Source organism: Lycium barbarum, chromosome 6, assembly GCF_019175385.1.
Source record: "Lycium barbarum isolate Lr01 chromosome 6, ASM1917538v2, whole genome shotgun sequence".
Lineage (NCBI taxonomy): Eukaryota > Viridiplantae > Streptophyta > Magnoliopsida > Solanales > Solanaceae > Lycium > Lycium barbarum.
In genome coordinates this window covers 98,141,986-98,163,058 of record NC_083342.1, presented here as the reverse complement: position 1 = coordinate 98,163,058, position 21,073 = coordinate 98,141,986, and the positions used below count along the sequence as shown (strand labels likewise).

The 21,073-nt window shown below is 34.0% G+C and overlaps 1 protein-coding gene across 1 annotated transcript; it reads left to right on the top strand.

Moving 5' to 3' along the window:
- Positions 1 to 8,099: 8,099 nt before the first annotated feature.
- Positions 8,100 to 20,426, top strand: LOC132644965 (protein phosphatase 2C 70). Its single transcript, XM_060361662.1, has 13 exons — positions 8,100 to 8,536; positions 12,143 to 12,332; positions 12,406 to 12,603; positions 12,708 to 12,883; positions 13,015 to 13,173; positions 16,415 to 16,555; positions 16,634 to 16,695; positions 17,110 to 17,245; positions 17,577 to 17,671; positions 19,034 to 19,149; positions 19,239 to 19,368; positions 20,037 to 20,091; positions 20,173 to 20,426. Exons 1-13 carry the CDS (start codon positions 8,315 to 8,317, stop codon positions 20,332 to 20,334), a joined length of 1,842 nt encoding a protein of 613 aa, XP_060217645.1. The 5' UTR covers positions 8,100 to 8,314; the 3' UTR covers positions 20,335 to 20,426.
- The last annotated feature ends 647 nt before the right edge of the window (positions 20,427 to 21,073 follow it).

Here is a 21,073-nt window from a genome sequence, read left to right as displayed (position 1 = left end):
CAAAAATACTTTTGAAGCAAACTTTGATTGAAGGGAAAATTAGTTATTCAGCTTTCGATGAATAAATTTATAAATCAATTTTTAACTTAGAGCCTATTTGGATGGGCTTCCAGACAGCTTATAAGCTGCTTTAGATAAGGAAAATTTACTTGTCATAGCTATCTTTAAGACTTATTTATGAATAATAACTACCTTATTTTTTATTTAATTTTTGTAGCTTTATTTTTCCAAAATTACATTTCATAACTGGTCCAGTAATTTTTGAAATACATGTACCTCTTTATTCTCTCTCACTACACATTTAAGATTTATCATCTTCTCCAAACCCTAAAAAAAAAAAAATCTCTCTCCTCTCTCCCCTTCCCCTCACTGCCGCCTCTCTCCCTCCCTTTCTCTATCTCCGGCCTCTCTTCTCCTTCAACCAAACTTCGTGAGGCAACTGAGCGTTAAAGCTCGTAGAAACTATAGCAACATCGTTGTTGCTTCCTAGTCGAATAACAACCATGACTTTACTCCGGCCGCTGCTAAAGCCGTCGATGCGCTGTCGTTGCCGTTGCTCCTGTTGTTGATGATGATGAGGTGGCAACGATGGTGGTGGAACGACGCCAAATCTGAGAATACACTCAGATCTGAAAAAGAGGGAGCAGTTATCATTTCATCATCTTTTTATTTTTTCTTTGTTTGAACAGAGTCCATTAACAAAAAGACCAGCAATTGAGTTATTCCACAAAGCAAAAGCAGTACGTTTACAAAGTCATCATGACAAGTATTTAACAGCTGATGGAGATGAAGAATCAGTAACACAGGATCGTAACGGTGCTTCAAAAAATGCAAAATGGTTTGTTGAATTTGTTGGAAAAAACAGACAATGTTATACGTTTAAAAAGTTGTTATGAAAAGTATCTTACTGCTTCAAATCAACCTTTTCTTTGGTATGACTGGTAGAAAAGTCTTGCAAACTTTACCTCAAAGACTTGATTCCTCAATGAGGAGGTTTTTTTTTCAATTTGTTATGGTGGTTCGGTAGGGTTTTTGGAGCGGAGCAGGATGGTGGATCGGAAGAAAGGCGGCGGAGGAAGGAGGAGGGTTTTTCCAGTTGTTGTGGTAGTTTGGTAGGGTTTGTGGTTGTGGTGTTTCAGTATATTTCTGTATATTTCAATACATTTCGTTATATTTCAATGTACTGTTTCAGTATATTTCTGTATATTTCAGTGTACTGTTTCAGTATATTTCGCTATATTTCAATGTATTTCTAATTTACGAAACAATTTCTGATACATTTCATTGTATTCCATTGTATATACGCATACTACAATTTAATATTTCTTAAACAATCAACCATATTTCATTGTATTCCAGTGTATATTTTTCTGTATTTGGAAGTATTTCTAAAAGTTTGGAATGAAGTAATTTGGAGAGAGAAACGTGGGTTGTTATGGAACTTGAGCCGTTTGCGTGATACATGGTTGATTTAATTTGATTTACCATTTAAAATGAAATAAGAGAATATGTTCCATAAACACAACCTATTTTTACTCTGCCAAATTTTGTATTTTCGTGTATTTCAAAAATGCGAAATACAACCGAATACAACAAAACCAGCAAAAAACTTTTGAATGGACTGATTTTGATAGAGAGATGTTGGCTGTAATGGAACCTCATGAGGTTTGCGTGAATCATGAAACCATTAATCCAAATTACCATATAATTTGAAAAAGATTTTTATTGCCATAAATATAGCCTTTTTTTAATTCAACAGCCACACTGTATTTCGCTGTATTTTAAAAATGCGAGATACAACTGAAATACAGCTAAAAGCAGCTACGAATTGTAAATCTTCAACTTATAGCTATAACTTGTTAGAAGCTGTTAAAAGGTAGTTATTTGTGTAAGTTTTACTTTAGATAAGCTAAGCCAAATGGGCTCAATTATTTTTTTGGGCTTATTTTAAGCACAAAATGGCTTTAAGCTAGCCAACCAAACACTCAAAAAAGCTGAAAACAGCTTATAAGCTGTTTTCAGCAACTTATAAGCCAATCCAAACGAGCTCTTAATGAGAGTATTTTTCACTTTTAGGATAGTTTTATTTTTTCGTCTATTCTCTAACCCCCCCCCCCTCCATTTCGAGGGTGGATTTGGAAAAATAATGTTGAAAAACATAACAATAGTGTAAATGAATTTTATGAGACTAATATATCTATCTTTCTTCAACAATTTCATGGTTGGTCACCCAATTTACACTATATTGCACCAAGTTACTAAATTATTTTTCATAATAAAAGAATACTTAATTTTATTAGAGTATCTCAAAATTCACTAAGTTTGTCGAGCTAAAAATTATTAATTTTACTTACGTGCACATAAAGTCCCATAGGAGGAACAACTGAGACATTTTTTTTTATTAATAAAAAATTATTTGATGACTTTACGTGATACTTATACAAATTAAGTAAACTCTTATCATAAAGGTAACTTGATGACTTTGATATAATAAAGTAAAATCGAGAAATCATTCTTGAAATTATTCCTATCATTCTACCTATTAAATTCTTTAAAAGTTAAGAAGTTACGTCTATAATAAGCATCAATGTTCTAAAGGGCAGTCTTGGGATTTGCCTAATAGTTTTTACGCAATTATGTTTCAAATTCTTTAGTTAACATTGTTGACCCTCATAATTCTTTCCTAAATAAATGATGCTTAATGACTTTTTTTCATCTATAGAAATAAGAAATTGAGAGTAACTCAAATTAGCCGCAGTATTGCATATTTACTATTTGAGAGCACCGTGAGCGTGAATATCACTTAATATTTTTCTAAAAATACATAGTTGAATTTACATTTTCACTTGTCATGGGTCTTCATGTTTTTTCCTATGTCTCAAAATTGTCATACTTTATTATTTCGCTATTTGAAAGTAATTTTGTTTTTATTCATGAAGGAGTGATGCTTAAATCATAACATTGATAAAATTTATTGATTTCTTTTCGGGAGGTAAGTTGTATAGTATGATAAATATATATATTTTAAAAAATTATGATTATTTTATCGTTTGAAAGTTAAGATGTAAAAGTTGATTTGCATCTCATAATAGCTTTTATACCATTGCATTATTTATACTTGTAAAATCATGTTAGAAGTTTTGTTTTCCATGAGTTTTTTTTAATAATGTTTTTAATTTTTTAAACTATTAATGTATTTTTTAATATAATTTTTGCGTTATTATACTGTTTTACATTTTTTTACTGCATTATTATTTAAAATTTTAAAGATCCATATGGCTTACGCCCATGCCTAGGGACTTACGCTTCGCCCCGTGTTAAGTAAAACGTCTCGCCTCATGTCCCTGCCTTTTAAAATACCGATAAACATTGTGAAGAAAGTGGACAAACAATGTTTAATTTAAACAAGAGAATTGTTATCATGATATATTTAATTACTAGCAAACTATGCCCGTGTGATGCACGGGCCCAACATGATTAATTTGGTCATTATTTTTTAGTTAGTCTTTATGGTTTGTATATTTTGCAAAGATACCGTGATTCTCCGTAGTGAGTCTCCATGTTTTGTTTCTTTTCCTGTTATTTTTCCCTTTAATTTCTCAATTGTTGTTAAAATTTGTCTTATTTTGGTTATGTCCGCATCTTTTTATATTTAGTAAGTTGACAATTCAAATATCCTACATGTCAAGTTTATAATCATAAGATTCAAAGATATTTTATTATATTATACGCATTTTTAATTTAGAATCACAAGATTCAAAAGTCTATCTTTATTTCTTAAACTCCGTCACTTTAATTAGCCAGTCTTTAAGGTTTGTATTTTGTAGATAACTTTTAAAAACATTATACTTGTTATTATATATAACAACATATATAAAATGTATTTTATGTACCATCACTTTAGTTATAATTCAAAAATGGTGGAATTAAGTTTTTGAGATGGAAAGAGTCGGACACAATGAAAGTTGTTCATCGATGCGAAAAAGAAAATTAGTACGAATATGAGGGAAAATTAATATTTTGATTATAGATTTTTTATTTTAAATTCTTTAATATTTTATATGTATACCGACAGGTTGATATCCATCTCAATTAACTAAGTGTTCAGATCCAAACATAAGAATCATTGTTTTCTATATTGGATTTTTAAAAAGCAAAACTTATAAAATATTTTTATAAAATTAATTAAAAAATATGTTAATAAGGGGTAAATTAGTTACATTATAATTTTTTATATTAACAATTATAGATAAAAATAATTGTTCAGAGAAATTAAAATTAAGATTTAATTAATTTTATCTTGGTTTTGTAAATGAACAAGTAATTTGGACATATATTTTTAGTAATGTGGCCAGGTAATATAGGACGAAGGAAGTACTTCATTTATTAATTCTTAAAGAACGTGAAAAGTCAAAAGTGAATAAGTAAAAGTGCACGGAGGAAATAAATATGTGTCGGAGAATTAAAATTAAAATGCATATGTGTATACATGAGGAGAGAATAAATATTCAGTACTATGACATATGTCCACGCGGGATAAAAAAGCAGTTTAATAATGTGGCCAAGTAATATGGGACGGAGTTACTTGTTCATTTACAAAACCAAGATAAAATTAATTAAATCTTTGTCATCTTACCCTTAGTAATAAATGTTCTTGAAAATAGTCAATTTTGATTAGAATGTATTTATTGGAGAGAGATAGGTGTAAGATAGTAAAATATATACACATATTAGTCCCTGCTTAGAGTACAATTTCAGTTGTTTTTTGTACAACTTATTGTTGCCGTGTTCGTCCACTTTAGGCGTTTATATATAATACTAGTCTCTACCCCATCAATTTGTCACAAAAAAATGTTAGCTAATATTACTTGTACTTACATTATAGTTGTTTTATGAGGTGCAAAAATGTTATCAGACTCTAATTTTAATAGTGTGGTAAAATATGTTATTAGAAATTTAACATTCTCAATTTTATAATAACACTCGAATTTTCAATATATAGTAAGTAATAGCTATAGCACACAAATATATAATATACCAATGGTAGGAATGATAAAATCTTCAATATTATTATATATATACTTTACTCGTTGGCTAAATTAAATACCCTACATTAATTTAATGACTCTTTACTCTTATTTTATCGTTTAAGCCCAAACATATAAGGTAATCTGATAACACCTACAATTATTAAAATATGGTGTGATAATTAACTAATCATTTTTTTATGTTGGAATCAAAATTATAACACACAAAAGCAACCTCAATCACAAATATACTCGCAGGCCAATAAGGCCACTCGTTTGATATGATCTTATTTGAAGATGTTATACTAAAGACTAATTAATCAATTTGATTAGGAATCAAAATTTAGAAGTTGTATTTTTTTTAAACTCTATTTTCAACTGTGATACTTTTTTTGTTTACTAAATTAGCCATTAGAAATATGGTAGAATTAGACTACAAGGGTATATAAGTTGTTCAATATTTGAAGACTATTTTGGTCAACCGACATTTATATTTATGCTTTTAAAATAATAATATAGATAATATATATAAGAAATAAAAAAAAATTATCTTATTTTGGTTATGCCTGCCTCTTTTTATATTTAGTAAGTTGACAATTCAAATATCTTACATGTCAAGTTTATAATCACAAGATTTAAAAGGATATTTTATTATATTATTCACATTTTTAATTTAGAACCACAAGATTTGAAAGTCTATCTTTATTTTTTAAACTCTGTGTCTAGTCAAATGTAGGCACTTAAATTGAGCCAGAGGGAGTATATGCCAAATGAAGGAAATGAAAGGACAATTTAGACACTGCGGACCCGTGGGGACTTAAAAAAATAAATACACAAGAGATAAAATTAATGTTTAACTTCTGAATTCAGTTACTTTTTGTACAACTTATTGTTGTTGTGTTTATCCACCTTAGACGTTTATTATACATAAGAAAAACACATAATAGAAAAGTAGACATATATTTTTAGTAATGTGGCCAAGTAATATGGGATGAAGGGAGTACCCCTTTTATTAATTCTTAAAGCCAAGTAATATGGGACGGAGGGAGTACTTCATTTATTAATTCTTAAAGAACGTGAAAGTCAAAAGTGAATAAATAAAAGTGCACGGAGGAAATAAATGTGTCCGAGAATCATAATTGAATCTTTTTATACAAACACGTGTACATTCATCATTAATGAAATTGGCAAAATTTATAGTACAATCTAACATGTCCTTCATCAGTGAAATAGGATACAACATGGAATGCTTTATGTACAATCTGTTAATGTTGTGTTGGCCCTCCTTTGACACTTATATATAATAATATAATATAAAATAGAATATAATATAATAGAAATAGATGGGTACAACATGAAATGTTCTATGTACAATTTATTAATGCTATGTTGGTCCTCCTTTGGCACTTATATATAATAAAATAAAATATAGAAAGTTGACATAATTCATGGGATTTGCAACCAATTCACATTTCTCTTCTAATTTTAGCCACCACGTAAACTATCTTTTTTCTTTCGGTTTGCACAACATTGATATAGAGTGATATTATCATGTATGATAAAAATATCTCTGCTAGACAATGTAAATTCCAAGTGAAGAAAACATTTGGAAAAGGACAATTCGTACAACTTTCATTTCCTTTTTGAGAGAATGCATTTATGTGGGAAGTTCGATTGATCCTTTTAAATTTTAAAGCATGTATATGTTTTTATTTAGAATATTCCTTAACTAATAGAGAATACTTGTCATATTGTCAATTTTAATGAACTAAGTCGATAATCGTCAACTCGAAAAAAACTTGCCACACCCTTAAATGTAAATATAATAAGGAAAAAAGACACTTTTAGGAAACAACCTAAGATATGAACAACTAATTTACACGAGAGAGAGGGGTAAGGCAACAATAACAACAAAAGCGTTTGAGGAGCAGTGAGATGTGTGTGGATTAAGTGTGCGAGTTACGTGTCAGGAGTCACGACTATTATACGGATAACTTTCATGCAATTCACGCGTAGCTGTTTTTTCTCGTGTGATTGAAACATTGAAGATTTAAACTTGAAAATTGAAACACATGTTGCATATTGTAATTAATAAAAACATCATTTGAAGAAGCCTATTTAGATCGCGAGATTGGTACCTTTTTTTTATTTGGGACTCTCGAACACCGAATACTAAATATTTTTTTGGATCGTTCAACTTGTATATGCCTAGTAACAGATGTACACTTACTATTTATTAGATCATTATTATGTCAAAAGAATATTTAATGAAATTGGAACTAGGTAAAAATAAATTTATTGCGTAAACAAGGATCAATTGGTCATTAGCAAAAACACTCAATAATGATCAAGATAAAAAGCAAGATAACAGATATAGTTGCGGCAAATCCCATCTGCTAAGTAAGGTCCATTATCAGATTTAGATCGTTGACAATTGACAGGTCCATGTGTGTATATAAATGCAAAACCCGAAACCACGCTCTCTTCTGCTACAAGCTATAATATACGTGTATGCATATACTTTTCCATAGTTAGAACACAAACTCATAAATATAGAAATTAGTGGTCACTTGAACCATCACTTCTTTTTGCTGAGTTTTAAATCTTAACTATCAGTTATTTTTTTTTTATTGGAATTATTACCATTTATATATTAAAATATACGTTGAAGCTGATTAGACCAATTATTCATTTTTTTTTTCTTTCTGAAATATCACCATCTACATATTAAAAAATATCTAGTTGATAGTCTAAGTAGAAAAATGAAATAGCTGAAAGTTGGGAGCAAAACTTGCAAAAAAAAAGGTATTCCCTCGGTCTCAATTTAAGTGTCTTACTTTTCTTTTTGGTATGTCCCAAAAATAACATATCTTTCTATATTTAGTAAGCTTTTTAATTCCAACATTTTAGATGACAAGTTTAAGATCACAAGATTGAAACGACTACATACATCTTTAATCTAGTACCACAAAATTAAAAAATCTCTATGCATTTTTATGTTCGGTCAAACTATGACATTTAAACCGGAACGGATGGAGCAGTAGTGGTTAAATATAATCCTAGTATTGCTGGTAAGTCAGAGATGATCATCGTATTGTACCAAAAAAGAAGAGAAAAGATTATTATATCAAAAGGGGGTGGAGAAAACAAAGAAAATATAAATGCGACCATTTCAAAGCGAGGTTGTCGGAAAGGCCAACAGAGAGAAAGGGGTTGGTTGTAAAGAAATAGTTAGGGAAGAGTGAGTTAGAATTCTCTCTCATCAATCACCATCACACGGTTCACCGATGGTAAAGGCTATGCCAGGTGCTGCTGATCATACCATCACCATGACCACCAACAACATTCTCTTATCGAAACAACAGGGTCTTCTTATTATAGCTCTTGTTATGCTCCTTTTCATCCTCTTTTTTATCCTCATCGCCTGCAAGTATAAGCCATGGCGTTTCTTTTACTCATCTCCCATCTCCTCCAACTCTGTCTTTCGCAACAACAAGAACAACATCAAGGTCAGACCCCCCCACTCTCTTTTTTTGATGTAAATTAAGTCAAGAAATGATCTTTTATGCAATTGGGTTGTTGGGGTTTTGCTTATTGTTTTTAATTTGCCTCAAAATTGCTGGATGATGCAAATATATGGTCTTTCTGTAATTTTGGTTATAGGGTTTTGATTCTTGTTTATGTCTGACCCCAAAGAAAAAAACTTTTTCGCTCCTAATATGGTGAAATGTAAAAAAGGTTGAAACTTTTCTTGGTTTGGATTAAATTTGTTAGGGTTTATAGTTCTTGTGGGCTGATAGAGAGGAATTGATGTTGCTGACCCATCTTTGTTTTGAATTGAGGTGTAGTTGATTGATTGATTATAGTTTTAATGAGATGATGAGATGGGAGATGTCAATGGTAGATCATGATGTTTGGTTGTATTTGGGGATGGCAAAGTTTGAAACTTTCTTGGTTTACGGAGCTGGTATTGTTGCCTAGTTTAGTGCATTTTCTGAATTGAATGTTGGACAGCTCAGCCTGGTTTGTATATTTAGGGATACTATGTTTTTCACATGGTTTAGGAGAGCAAGCTTGGACAGAGGAGAAACTCTGAGTCTTGGAAAAGTTTCTTTTGCTCTATTAGGAACTGAATGCCAATGTGATCCCAAAATGACTGAGCAATTAAAGTTCCAGGGGTGTCGAACTTATTTGGTTTTCTTGAAGAGCTAACTACATCGTTATGTCATTTTCAGTGGTTACTTAGGAAGTTCTAAGAGGCGATTTATCTTACCTCCCATGATATTCTGTTTTGTGGGCCCTATTATGATATTTGACATGGTTGTATCTGTCCAGGACCTTGAGGTACAGTTGATGCTTTTGGAGGAAACATATGAATTACTAAAATTAATAATTTTTTTTTTAGCTATTTCCTACTTCTTCCATCATTGGAACACACCTAACCTATGAACATGTTTGAATTGATGGATTGTTGTTGCACTTCATCAGGGTTAAGTATGTATTTGCACATGCCGCGTTTTAACATTTTCTTTTACCAGCTAATTGGTGAAGATGGTAAATAATACGAAAAAAATAAGTTCAGGGGTGTCATAGCCTCATAGAACCCCAACATAGTTTAGGTGTGTAATTGGCAATTTCATCATAGTTTAGGTGTGTTTCTATGCCTTGTCCCTTTAACTTACCTCCAACGTTTAGCTTTATCAATTCAATCAATGCACCAACACACCTAATGACGTGCAACAACAATCCATCTACACAAGGATGTTCTATTTCCAACAATCTTTACTCATTTGAATCCAACAATACCCATTTAGGGTCCAACATGGGCTATAAGCTATCCAAATCTCTTTTCCCATATTACTCCCATGATTCAAGTACAAAATTCCATTGCAAAGCATATATTAACTCAATTGAGTTATTAGTGTCCATAATTAACTCAATTTCTTAACCCCAAGTTATTATTCATCTCCTTCCTCCCTAAGTTCTTCAATGTCAAGAACACCCTTTTCTGGAGTTATTCAATACCATATTTAATCCATGAATCTAGCTCATAAACATACTCAATAAGCTTATTTACGCATCATAATCAAAACTTGAAGTGAGATTACATCTTGCAGCCCAAATCTTGAAAATCACAACTTGAGTGATTTTTGAGTTCTTGAAGATTTGATGAAGAAATCTAATGTTTTGTATGTAAAGGTGATGTTAGAATCCATGTATATTGACTATACTTAAACTCAAATTATCATTCTTAACAACCTTGCTAACTCAAGGTCCCTACTTTGAAGCTCCCAACCATAACCCCTTTCAAGTAAAATGGTTTTACTGCCCATAACTGCCATTTTATACACCAGGGGTCCTTGCCGTGAAGCTCGCATCGTGGACCTATCTGGAGCGCTAGAGGCTTCATGTCACTCGTTGATAAAAAGGCCATAACTTTTTTTACAAAGCTCAGATTGATGAATGCTATGAAGGTTGGAAACTAGACTGAAGGACTACAATTTATATATATATATATATATATATATATACATACATACATACATAGCCAATTTCCTTATACATTGAGAGTAATTCGCTTTTTGGATACGATTTTCATATTAACTATAGCCAAGTTTCGTATACATTGGGAATAATGCTATTTTGAAGTTAAAGCCATGAGTTACTTTGGGCGTTTTTCCCGTTAACATTTTCAACTTTGATTTTAGCTTCATATGGCCACTTTACCACTTCTAATTCATAACATGCACACATTGGTATACCTCAAACACTTTATTAGGCTGTGTGGATCCCGCCTCGGGGCACCCTAATTACGTCATTAAACCCGTTATTACCGAAATTCAAAGCATAGAATCTTACAAGGCTTTACACATCTCATTTGAAGGTTAAGTTGGTGAAGGGGGTGGACTTATTTAATTATATCTTCAAGATGTCTCTTTATGTGCGGTTGGATTATTTTATTGGCACGTGGAAAACTTTTTGATGGGTGACGGCGAGACTTGAATCTAGGATCTTGCTTGTTCTGCTATTATGTTGAATTGTGTGATCACTTCATTCAAAAGGTTAAGTGTTAAGGAAGGGATTTTTTTTTTTTTTTTTTGTCCTTGACTATATTTCTATTATCGTTACTGAAAAAACACTTGATACTTTATTTGTTTCTAACTGGATCTCACGGTTGAATGCTAAAGGTCATTATAGATTACTTTTATGGTAATATTAATTATTATTTGTTGTGCTTTGCACTACAACACAGGGAATTTAATCTATATGTAACTGCAAAGTTGTAAAGCTATATTGGACTAATAGTGCATAATGGCTGTAGTATTAATTCGGAGATTTCTATCTGATGCTAAGAAAGTCAGACACCATTCAATTTTAAATGGAGGGATTTCATCTTCTTTTTTTCAATAAAAAAAGGAAATGTTAGATTCTAGATGATTTGGTAGATCATATAGCACCTAGAGACTGTAGATTACTCAACATAAGGGATTAATTCTTTTGCACTCTCCCACTCCTGTATGTAATTTATTAGAACTTCTTAAGATGAAATAGAGCTTCTATAGATTGCAACAATTTGTGTATTGACTTTGAAGTTTGAGTGAGGGTATTTGATCACGTCTATGATACTCGTTCATTTTCCGCGTTATACTTTTCTTACTTTATTTGCCCATGTCTTCCAAGTTCTTTTCTTGTTTTTAATATCCATTATTCTGTCTATGAATTTGTTATAATTCTAGACTAGCCTTGTCCCCGTGTCATGACTTGCTAGAATCTGACAGCTGTTAACATATAAACATATATAGATAAACTTTCTAACCTTCTCATGCTTTGATCTTTTTGGGCATTCCGTATCTAAGTGAAGTCCTTACAAAAGATTTGGGTAAGAAGAAAGGTTGTGGACTATCTTGTTCCTATGCAGGTGTATGTTACTTTTGACTCACTGTCTGATATGAATGACTTTCAAAGGATGCTACTGGAGCTACTATGTGTTCTAGGGTTACCTTAAATGTCTTCCTAGTTGTTCATTCTTCATGTTTATAATAAGTTTGGCTCTATCTTCCCTGCGCCCCTTTTGGTTCATTCTTTTGAAATTGCTGTAATTATCTTTTATGTAGGCTGAAGATATAGAGAGGCCTCTTATTTCAGATGATTTGCATGTAGTTGAAAGCCAGAGTCATGACTATTCTAGAGGTTATGCTCATGATGCAGGCGGTCACCAGAATCAAGGGGCTTATGGATCTCCCTGGACACAGGGACTTGTTCATAAACAAAGGCTGGCCCCCATAAATCCTCAATTATCACATAGTATATAACGCTTCCTTCCTTGTTGATTGGCTTTTTATTCGTTGTGGTTCATAACTTCAGTTGCTTTTTCCAGGCGACAGTTTTGTTCTGGATGTTTGTGATACTTCAGAAGATATTTCTATTGGCCAGACGCTTAAGCGTCCACTTGTGTTTAATCAGCTAGCAGAAGAACAGAAACACATCAGACCAGAAGATGTAAAGTACAGATCGAATTCGGCAATACAGAATGAGAAGTTCGGAGATTTTGTTTCAAAAGATACTAAAGATCAAAGTAATTTCTTCTACCACTATGACAAGTGCTTGATGTTTTTTCACACTCTTTTGATTGGAAGCATGTGTAAACAGTGTCATCATATTTTTCTTTTAGAAGTGCAGGAAGCATCCTCATGCTGGAGGTTATCTCAGGACCCTGTGAAGGTCTTCAGCATTCCATGCAGTCAACAGATACATCTAGGCTTCCACTTACTCTTGGAAGAGTGACACCTAGTGATATCGTGGTGAAGGATTCAGAGGTTTCTGGCAAGCATGCAATGATAAACTGGAATATAAATGTATGTCCTTTGAAATTATGGATTCTTATGGATCTTGGCTGATATTATTATTAACATGTTATATTGTTTCTCAGTTATTAATTTGCAAAAGAAAATTAAATAGAAGACACATTTCACCTTTATTGTTTCAGAAATTGAGGTGGGAGCTGGTTGACATGGGTAGCTTGAATGGCACACTAGTAAATTCCCATGCTGTGCATAATCCTCATTCTGGGAGCAGACAGTGGGGTGATCCAGTTGAGCTTGCCAATGGAGACATAATAACACTTGGCACAACTTCGAGAATATTTGTAAGTCAATGGACTTTGTACTGCTGGCACTATGTTAAGGTTCTTCGTTTGAGATGGACCCATCCCCTCCCACAAAATAAATGAATAAACAGACAATGAATTCCTTGCTGATCCTTCCCCCTAAATAAAGGCACCAATTTTAATAGAGACAGAGTATCTTCGCTTTCTAATACTTCCATGTGTAACTGTATTCAAGGCTGGCTATTTTAAAAGTTAATAAAATTTATTTGTTGCAAAACTGACGACCAAGGAGTTTCTATGAAAACAAAGGATACCTACAGTCAAGGAGCACCAGCAAGAAGGGAAACTCATTGGCACTAATGGATACACTGTGCTCTAGCATCCTTCCCATCACCCCCATAAAGAAAAAGGTGTCCTGATGACAATATTTGAATTGTATGCTCGAGGTAATTACTTATCAAAAAAAAAAAAAAAGGAGAAGAAAATGCCAGATATATAACCTCCTTGAAACTTCATTTTTGTGCTCTCTCCATGGCTTCCCTCGTTGATGCTATCCATCCACTGTTATCGTGCTCTATCCCTCTGTCTCCTTGCTCCAAATCTACCCCTTGCAAATTAGTGGAAATCCGAGCAGCTTTTTTATTGGGTTGAACTCATTTTCTGGGGATGATGGTATAAGTTGTATGATGTAGGGTACGGGGTTCCCAAATAGCAACTAAAAAAGGTATGGAGTGCGATAGAAGTTGATGAAGCCTTTAAGTTCTTTTCCAAAACTCATATTTCACGTGAAGAAACCAATGGCTCATTTCATGTGGACAGAATCTTGAATGCTCTAAGTGCTATATGTATTAAAATAAGGACTGAGCTACAGATTGATCACAGAAATTGCAGTTTGCTCTTTATTCTACTGAACACGGATAATTTGATCTCTTCTGATTAAATGAGTTGAAACCAGTCACGACAAGGTGAATAAGAAAGTTGGATTTCGAAAGGGATTAAAGTAGCCTTTTAGTATGATACAAATGCAAGGTAGAGACCTAGCATGGGTTTACTAAAAAAATTGATCTAATACAAGAGCTATGCCTCAATCCCAAGCTAGCTGGGATCGGCAGTATGAATGATATCATAAATGCTCTGTTTGGGTCCAAAATGTATCAATACTTCGTACTTAAAGATTATGCTTGGTCCAACATATATATTCTGGTGCTTATATTTCTAATATACTGAGTCTTCTCGTAAGCACTAGTCTTCTAGTTGGTACCACATATACGGATTTCAACTTTCATTGTTCTCTATCTTTTGCTAGATCTGCCTGTATTCAGAAATACCCTAAATATGTTGAAATAATCTCTTTCCATGTGAATTTAGGTCTAACTTTTCCTCTGTTGACACCTTCAATCATCATGTTTCACATGTAAGAACCCATGTGTATCTAGACGCCTACGTAACATGTGGCCAAACCATCTCAAGAATTTTCTCATTTTCTCATTTATATGTGTTGCTTGCACCTTATGATGGATGTGATCTTTTACGATCTTACCTAATCTTGTATGACCGCATATCCATCTAAATATTCGCATCTCTGCAACACTCATTTTGGACATGTTGAGCTTTAGAGCCTCAACATTCACTCCCTTACCACTTTGTTGGTAGTACAGTCATTCTATAGAATTTGCCTTTCTCTTTGGTACGTAGCTTTCTATCACATAATACTTTTGTGACACTCCTCCATTTCAAACATCCTACTTTAATACTGTGTGTGTTAATCTATCATTCCATTCTTCAGGAACATTGAGCCCAGATATCTAAAATCTACATTTAGCTACCTTAATATCTGTCTCACCTCAGCTTCACTCCTATCTCGCTGCCTAAACTTGTATTGCCTGTGTCTGTCCTACTCCTACTTATCCTAGTGGTCAAAGAGGTGCGTGCAGTCAGTCAGTCACAGCCTTGGAACCAAGGATTGAATCCCAGCAGAGGCGACACTAGTTGAATTCTTTGCATTTGCTTAACTCTTGGTTGGCATAGTTATCCTTTACTGGTATTGCTGAGAGAGTGAGAGGTAGCAGATATCCAGTAAGTTATTCGAGGTGCGCACAAACAGTGATATCCAGGCCAGGGTTTTGTTACGTCTTTATACACAGCTCAAAATTTACATGTTTTATTATCAAAAAAGTAAATTGCTCAATACCTAAATCTGGACCCAAGTTGGTGACTTTTGCCCTTGCAATCCAATTTAGCTCTTTTGTGAGGAGGCAGTAGTAGGAAGATGAACAATATTTTGGCTTAGTATGTCATTGCTATTCTATAGACTTAGAGTGTTAGTGAACAACCATGACCCTTCAAGCCACCTACCATTTTCCTTTGTCAATTTTTTTATACAAATGTTGCTTAGTTATGTCAACCTTCACTCTTTGTATATCTATTCATGTTTAAGCTGTTGCGATCCTGTAATGGCGTTTATTTTGGCGAGTGTTATCCCGGCTGTTTCTATTTGAAGTGAGCCTTTTTTCCATTCCTTGAGCTAAAAGGTTGGCAATCATAGTACCCAAGGGTGTGGCCTAGTGGTCAATGAAGTGGGTTGAGAGTCAAATCCCAGCTGAGACAAAAACACTAGATGATTTCTTCCCATCTGTCATAGCCTTGGTGGACAGAGTTACCTGGTATTTGTTGTTGGTGGGAGGTGGTAGGTGCACCATGGAATTAGTCGAGGTGCGCGAGAGCTGGCCCGGACACCACGGTTATAAAAAAAGGGCTGGCAATCATAATTTCCAATTTTGTCATTGACAACATAGAAGAAAATCTCTGTAAAATGTGTTACCTACTGTACTATGTAGCATGCTTTGGTTTGATTAGGGATAGACATCATGAACGAAAAGTTTGAGCTGTATGATCAAAAAGCTGCTAATATTTGGGTGGAAAACCTAGTGTTATTTGAGTCAATCAATTTTTTCATTGACAATAAAGAAGAAAATCTCTGTAAAACCTGTTACCTCTGTGCTATTTAACATGGTCTGGTTTGATTAGGAATTGAAAGAAAAGTTTGAGCTGTTTAAAAAGTTGCTAATATTCAGGAAGGAAAACCTAGTGTATTGGAGTCAATTAATCACGAAATGCTTGGTTTAAGTCATTGAACTGTTCAAATGGATGCTATATCAGAAAAGTTTACATGTCTCCCGGACAAACCAAAACAGAAAATTGGTAATAAATGGTAATAAATGTGTGATTGCAGGCGTGTATATAGATGCTCATTGTCATCTGATTTTTTCCCCTCTTCCAGGTACAAATTAGATCCCAAACTGATCAGGTCCCATTTGGGATTGGTGTCGCATCAGATGCCATGGCCGTACGTCGAGGAGGAAAGAAGCTGCCTATGGAAGATGTTTGCTATTACCATTGGCCTCTTCCGGGGACGGATAAGGTTTTACAATTGAAAGCTTTATACTATTTTACTGGCCAAAATATAATGACCAAAAGATTTGTGTATCTGACATTGTAGTTTGGATTGTTTGGGATATGCGACGGACACGGAGGAGCAGATGCTGCAGCGTCTGTCAGCAAGTAAGTAATAATCACTATGTTATGTAATCTTTATATAAAAAATAAAAAATAAAAAAAAAAAAAAAAACCACTATGTCATGTAACTCCACCACTAAAAATAAAACTTAATCTTGACCCAAAGAGATCATAGATGATGTTTTCTTCAATTTTACCAGTCACAAAGCAATTGGTTGTTTTTTCCGCCAATGATATAGGCTGTATTTTCTTGGTTTATGGAGAAAATCTCCTGAGAAGCATTCTAGATTCTGGATGATAGCACATCTTCTTTAGTCATTGAAATTTTGGAATCAACTTTAAAAATTAAATCTTTAATTAAATTTCCTGAATTCATTGTTATTTGGTCTTTGCTAGTTAGCAAATTCTTCGTCGCAGCTGTGTGCTAATTTTATCTTCGTGGTTTCTTGCCTTATACAGAATAATGCCTCAGATGGTTGCTAGCATCCTATCAGATTCATATAGAAGGGAGAGGGTATTATCACAGTCTGATGCTTCAGATGTTCTTAGAGAGGCGTTTTCTCAAACTGAAGCAAGTATAGATCACCACTATGAGGTTTTTACCTAGACTTATTTTGTAAATCTTATAAGCCTTATTCAGCTGACTAAAGCTTTATCTCTAAGTGTGTAGCAAGTATGTAAGCCTGTGTCTCTGTGTGTGTGTGTCAAGTTTAATTGTATGAATGTTGTGAGTTGAGAACAGAATTTTGTGGTTTGCAGATTTCCCTTGTTCTCATGTTTCTTGCCTTTATTGTTTGATTATTAAGTTCATGCTGCACATCACTGTTAGAGTTACATGCTCTTACTTTGGAAGAGTGAAAGCTGTTATAGGTATTAGTTTGTTGAATTTACTAATATCTTCCTTATTGCTACAACTAATGTGTCAGGGATGTACTGCAACAGTGCTTCTAGTTTGGGCTGATGGTCATGAAAATTTTTATGCGCAATGTGCAAATGTGGGAGATTCAGCTTGTGTTTTAAAGTGCGTCCTCACACTTCCATCAGTAATTTCATTTGCTAACTATTAAATACATGGCTGCAGTTAAATATGGCATTTGATTGCTTTTGACGTTCTTCATTCTTGTCTTATATTTAATAATGACTTTATTTGCTTTGCATGGTCTGTTACCAACCTTTTTGTTTAAATATCCCTTCTGTTGGAAAATTCCTTCAGATTTATCGATCTATAGTCTAATTTTCTTTGATTGGTTAGTATAAATTTTTATTAATATCTAATCCAACACTAAAATATATCGGTTGGGTAGTCTGGGGGGGATGACTGACTGGTTGAGACGCAGGAATAAAAACCTGGAGATCGCATATTTGAATCCTGGATACAACATTCAATGTGAGTGTGAGCTCATATGCTCCATGCCTCCATCTTTAGTGTGCAGATTTACCCGACACTTGTTCTGCAAATTTCATCTACATGTTGTGAGACCAAAAATGTTATATAAGTGTAGATATTGAGCGTCTAAAGCTCAAAATATTCATTAAATGATTGTCGTAAAAATGCGGATGTGAAGATGGGTGTATCATACAAGGTTAGATGATCTAATCCGACAAAAGGTGCATACGACATGCATAGAGGATTAAATAGGAATAGTTCGCGGAAATGGTTTCACCATGCCCTATATGGATGTTAGAACGCATTGGTTTAGTAGGTGCAACACTAATCCTTGATGTGGACTTACTCTAAGAACACCACACAATTGAAACAAATAATCTATACAGTTGGTACCAGCTAAATCGCTGTATCTGGCATGGAGTCCACTGTTTTTCATGAGAATTTTTAGTGCTATGATACTTATGTTAAATTTTAGGAGAACACGGGAGATCAGAGTTTGAATCCCAACAAGGAAATTATATAAAACTAGGTGATTTTTTTCCCCCATCTGCCTATGTTTCGGTGGGTATGGTAACCTGAAAACTGTATTAGTATAAGTAGTTGAGGTGTGCATAAATTGGCGTGAACACCACTGTTATCGAAGAAATTGTTAGTTTTGAGGTAGTGTGCAATTTAGAGAACCTTTACTTTTAGAGCATCGTGAATGTACCTTATAAAACACATTATTTAGTATTAGAAAATGGGTTCGAATAGACCGCATGGATGACTAGAATTTATATGGCTGATCCATTTAGTTTAGGATTAATAGTTGATTGATTGACAGTACATAGTTGTAGGGACTAGGCTGTAGTGCTATTTTATATGTAGCTACAAGTTGTTATGATGCCATGCCTTGTCAACTCATTCCACGGAAGGTGGGGGGAAATTACTTAGAGATATATAGGTATTGTAAACTACTTAGCTTAAACTCATCTGTTCTGTCTTTGTTTGAGGCAGTATTGATGGGAAGCAGACAAAAATGAGTGAAGATCACAGAATAACTAGTCACTCCGAAAGGCTGCGTATCCAAGCAACAGGGGAGCCTTTAAAAGAAGGGGAAACACGACTATGTGGTGAGTAGAATCTCTTGTTTCTATTGTGCTTGTATCCCGCTGTATATTTCAAAGATCAACCAGCAACTTATTTGCTTGCTCTTAAATAGGTTTAAACCTTGCTCGTATGCTCGGAGACAAATTTCTTAAACAGCAAGATGTTCGCTTCAGTTCGGAACCTTATATTAGTCAAGTTGTGTACATACATCAAGCTAGCAAAGGATTTGCACTGATAGCTAGGTAATTCTACTTTATTTGAAGTCATTTCATGTATTGCTGCAGAGCTGTTTCATTCTCTCCTTAATCCTGATTTTCCTTCTCATATCCCCAATCCACCCTCTACCGTACGTAAAGAAAAAAAGTTTACATGCTTGCGTCTAACGGATAGGACATCGATAAGTACATTTCTTCCAGATTCTTCAAGACATGTTAAAGATTAGTAATAGCCTACTCTATATCAGATACTCGCACCCTTATTGGGTACCTATATTTTTTTGATTAAGCACCGGGTGTCCGGGTCTCTTTGAGCCCCGACTAATCCCGGGGGTGCACAGGCCCTCGGCAAGGAGTTTCCCGCAAGTGCACCACGGGTAATTCAGGGTTTTACCCCAGTCCGATGGCCCTCAGAAATTGTTTGCACCCAATGGGTTTCGAACTTGAGACCTTGAAAGGGAGCAAACCCCAAGGCTCAAGCCAATTACCACCAGGCCAACCCCTGAGGGTTGGCCTATAGCGGAATCCAAGTAGTAATCTTGCACTTACCTTATATGCTGTAATTATATTTGCTTTCCGATTTATCCAGTTCGGCCCAATATTGGGTGTTAAAAAACATAGTGGAGTATCTGTTACTTTCTTGTGATTTGCCGTTGATTAAAAGATGCTTTAACTTTGTGGATTTGTTATTCCAGTGATGGCTTCTGGGATGTTATTAATGTTAAGAAGGCAGTCCAACTAGTCCAACAGGTATAAGCATATTGGTGGTTCCTGTGGATTCTTTCCAAGCTATAGCTTCTTTACCCATTTTCAATATTGTATGATGTGCAGGCAAAAGAGAGAATCTCAACAGATGAAGAGATTTCTGCAGAGAAAATAGCAAACTCTTTGTTGAGCGAGGCCAGATCATTGCGTACAAAAGATAATACTTCCATAATTTTCTTAGATTTTGACACCACCAATAGAATTCTTTCTTGTAAACTTGACTCATAGGATTGACTTTCATATCTTTAGTATATTATAATTACAATGATATATGATTATCTCTCTTTCTTTTTAAAAAATTTGAAGATCAGTTCCCTGAATTTTATCTCTAACCCTCTGTTAATATACGTGCCCCCCCCCCCCCCACCCCCCCACCCTCCTGTCATTGACAAATGCTCAGCTCTGTAAATTCTCAAACTTCAACAACAATCAACTGGATGATGCTTATTTTGTTTCGTTCGACAGAATGAGATGAATATGATTCACAGTGGCGGATCCAAATGCCGGTTTTCACATTCTAACAACTTTTGAGTAGTTTCAGAAACAAATTCTATGTGTCTGAAAAACAAACATATAGAGTTGGATGTGCTTTTTTTTTTTTTTTTAACACGTACCATTAAGTTGGATATGCGTTTTAGAACCTACTTTTTAATGCAGAAGCAGAATTCACCACGTCTAAATTTTGAATTTGCCATATGAAGTTATGATACGTGAAAATATGCATAGGAATACCTGGTATTCTTCTAAAACCTTTTGGACGAAATAGGTCAATATCTACTTTTAAGACTTAATATCAAATATTAGCTTACTATTTAAAAGTTGCATTTAGCCACTCTGTTGACCCGAAAAAAGCTTTGGACATAAGCAAATGCCACTGAAATTTAAAGGATTAACAACTGGGATCCAAGGAAAGCTTTATGGAGTTCAAAACCAAGGAAGGATTCATGGGGTTCAAACCTTTATAAGT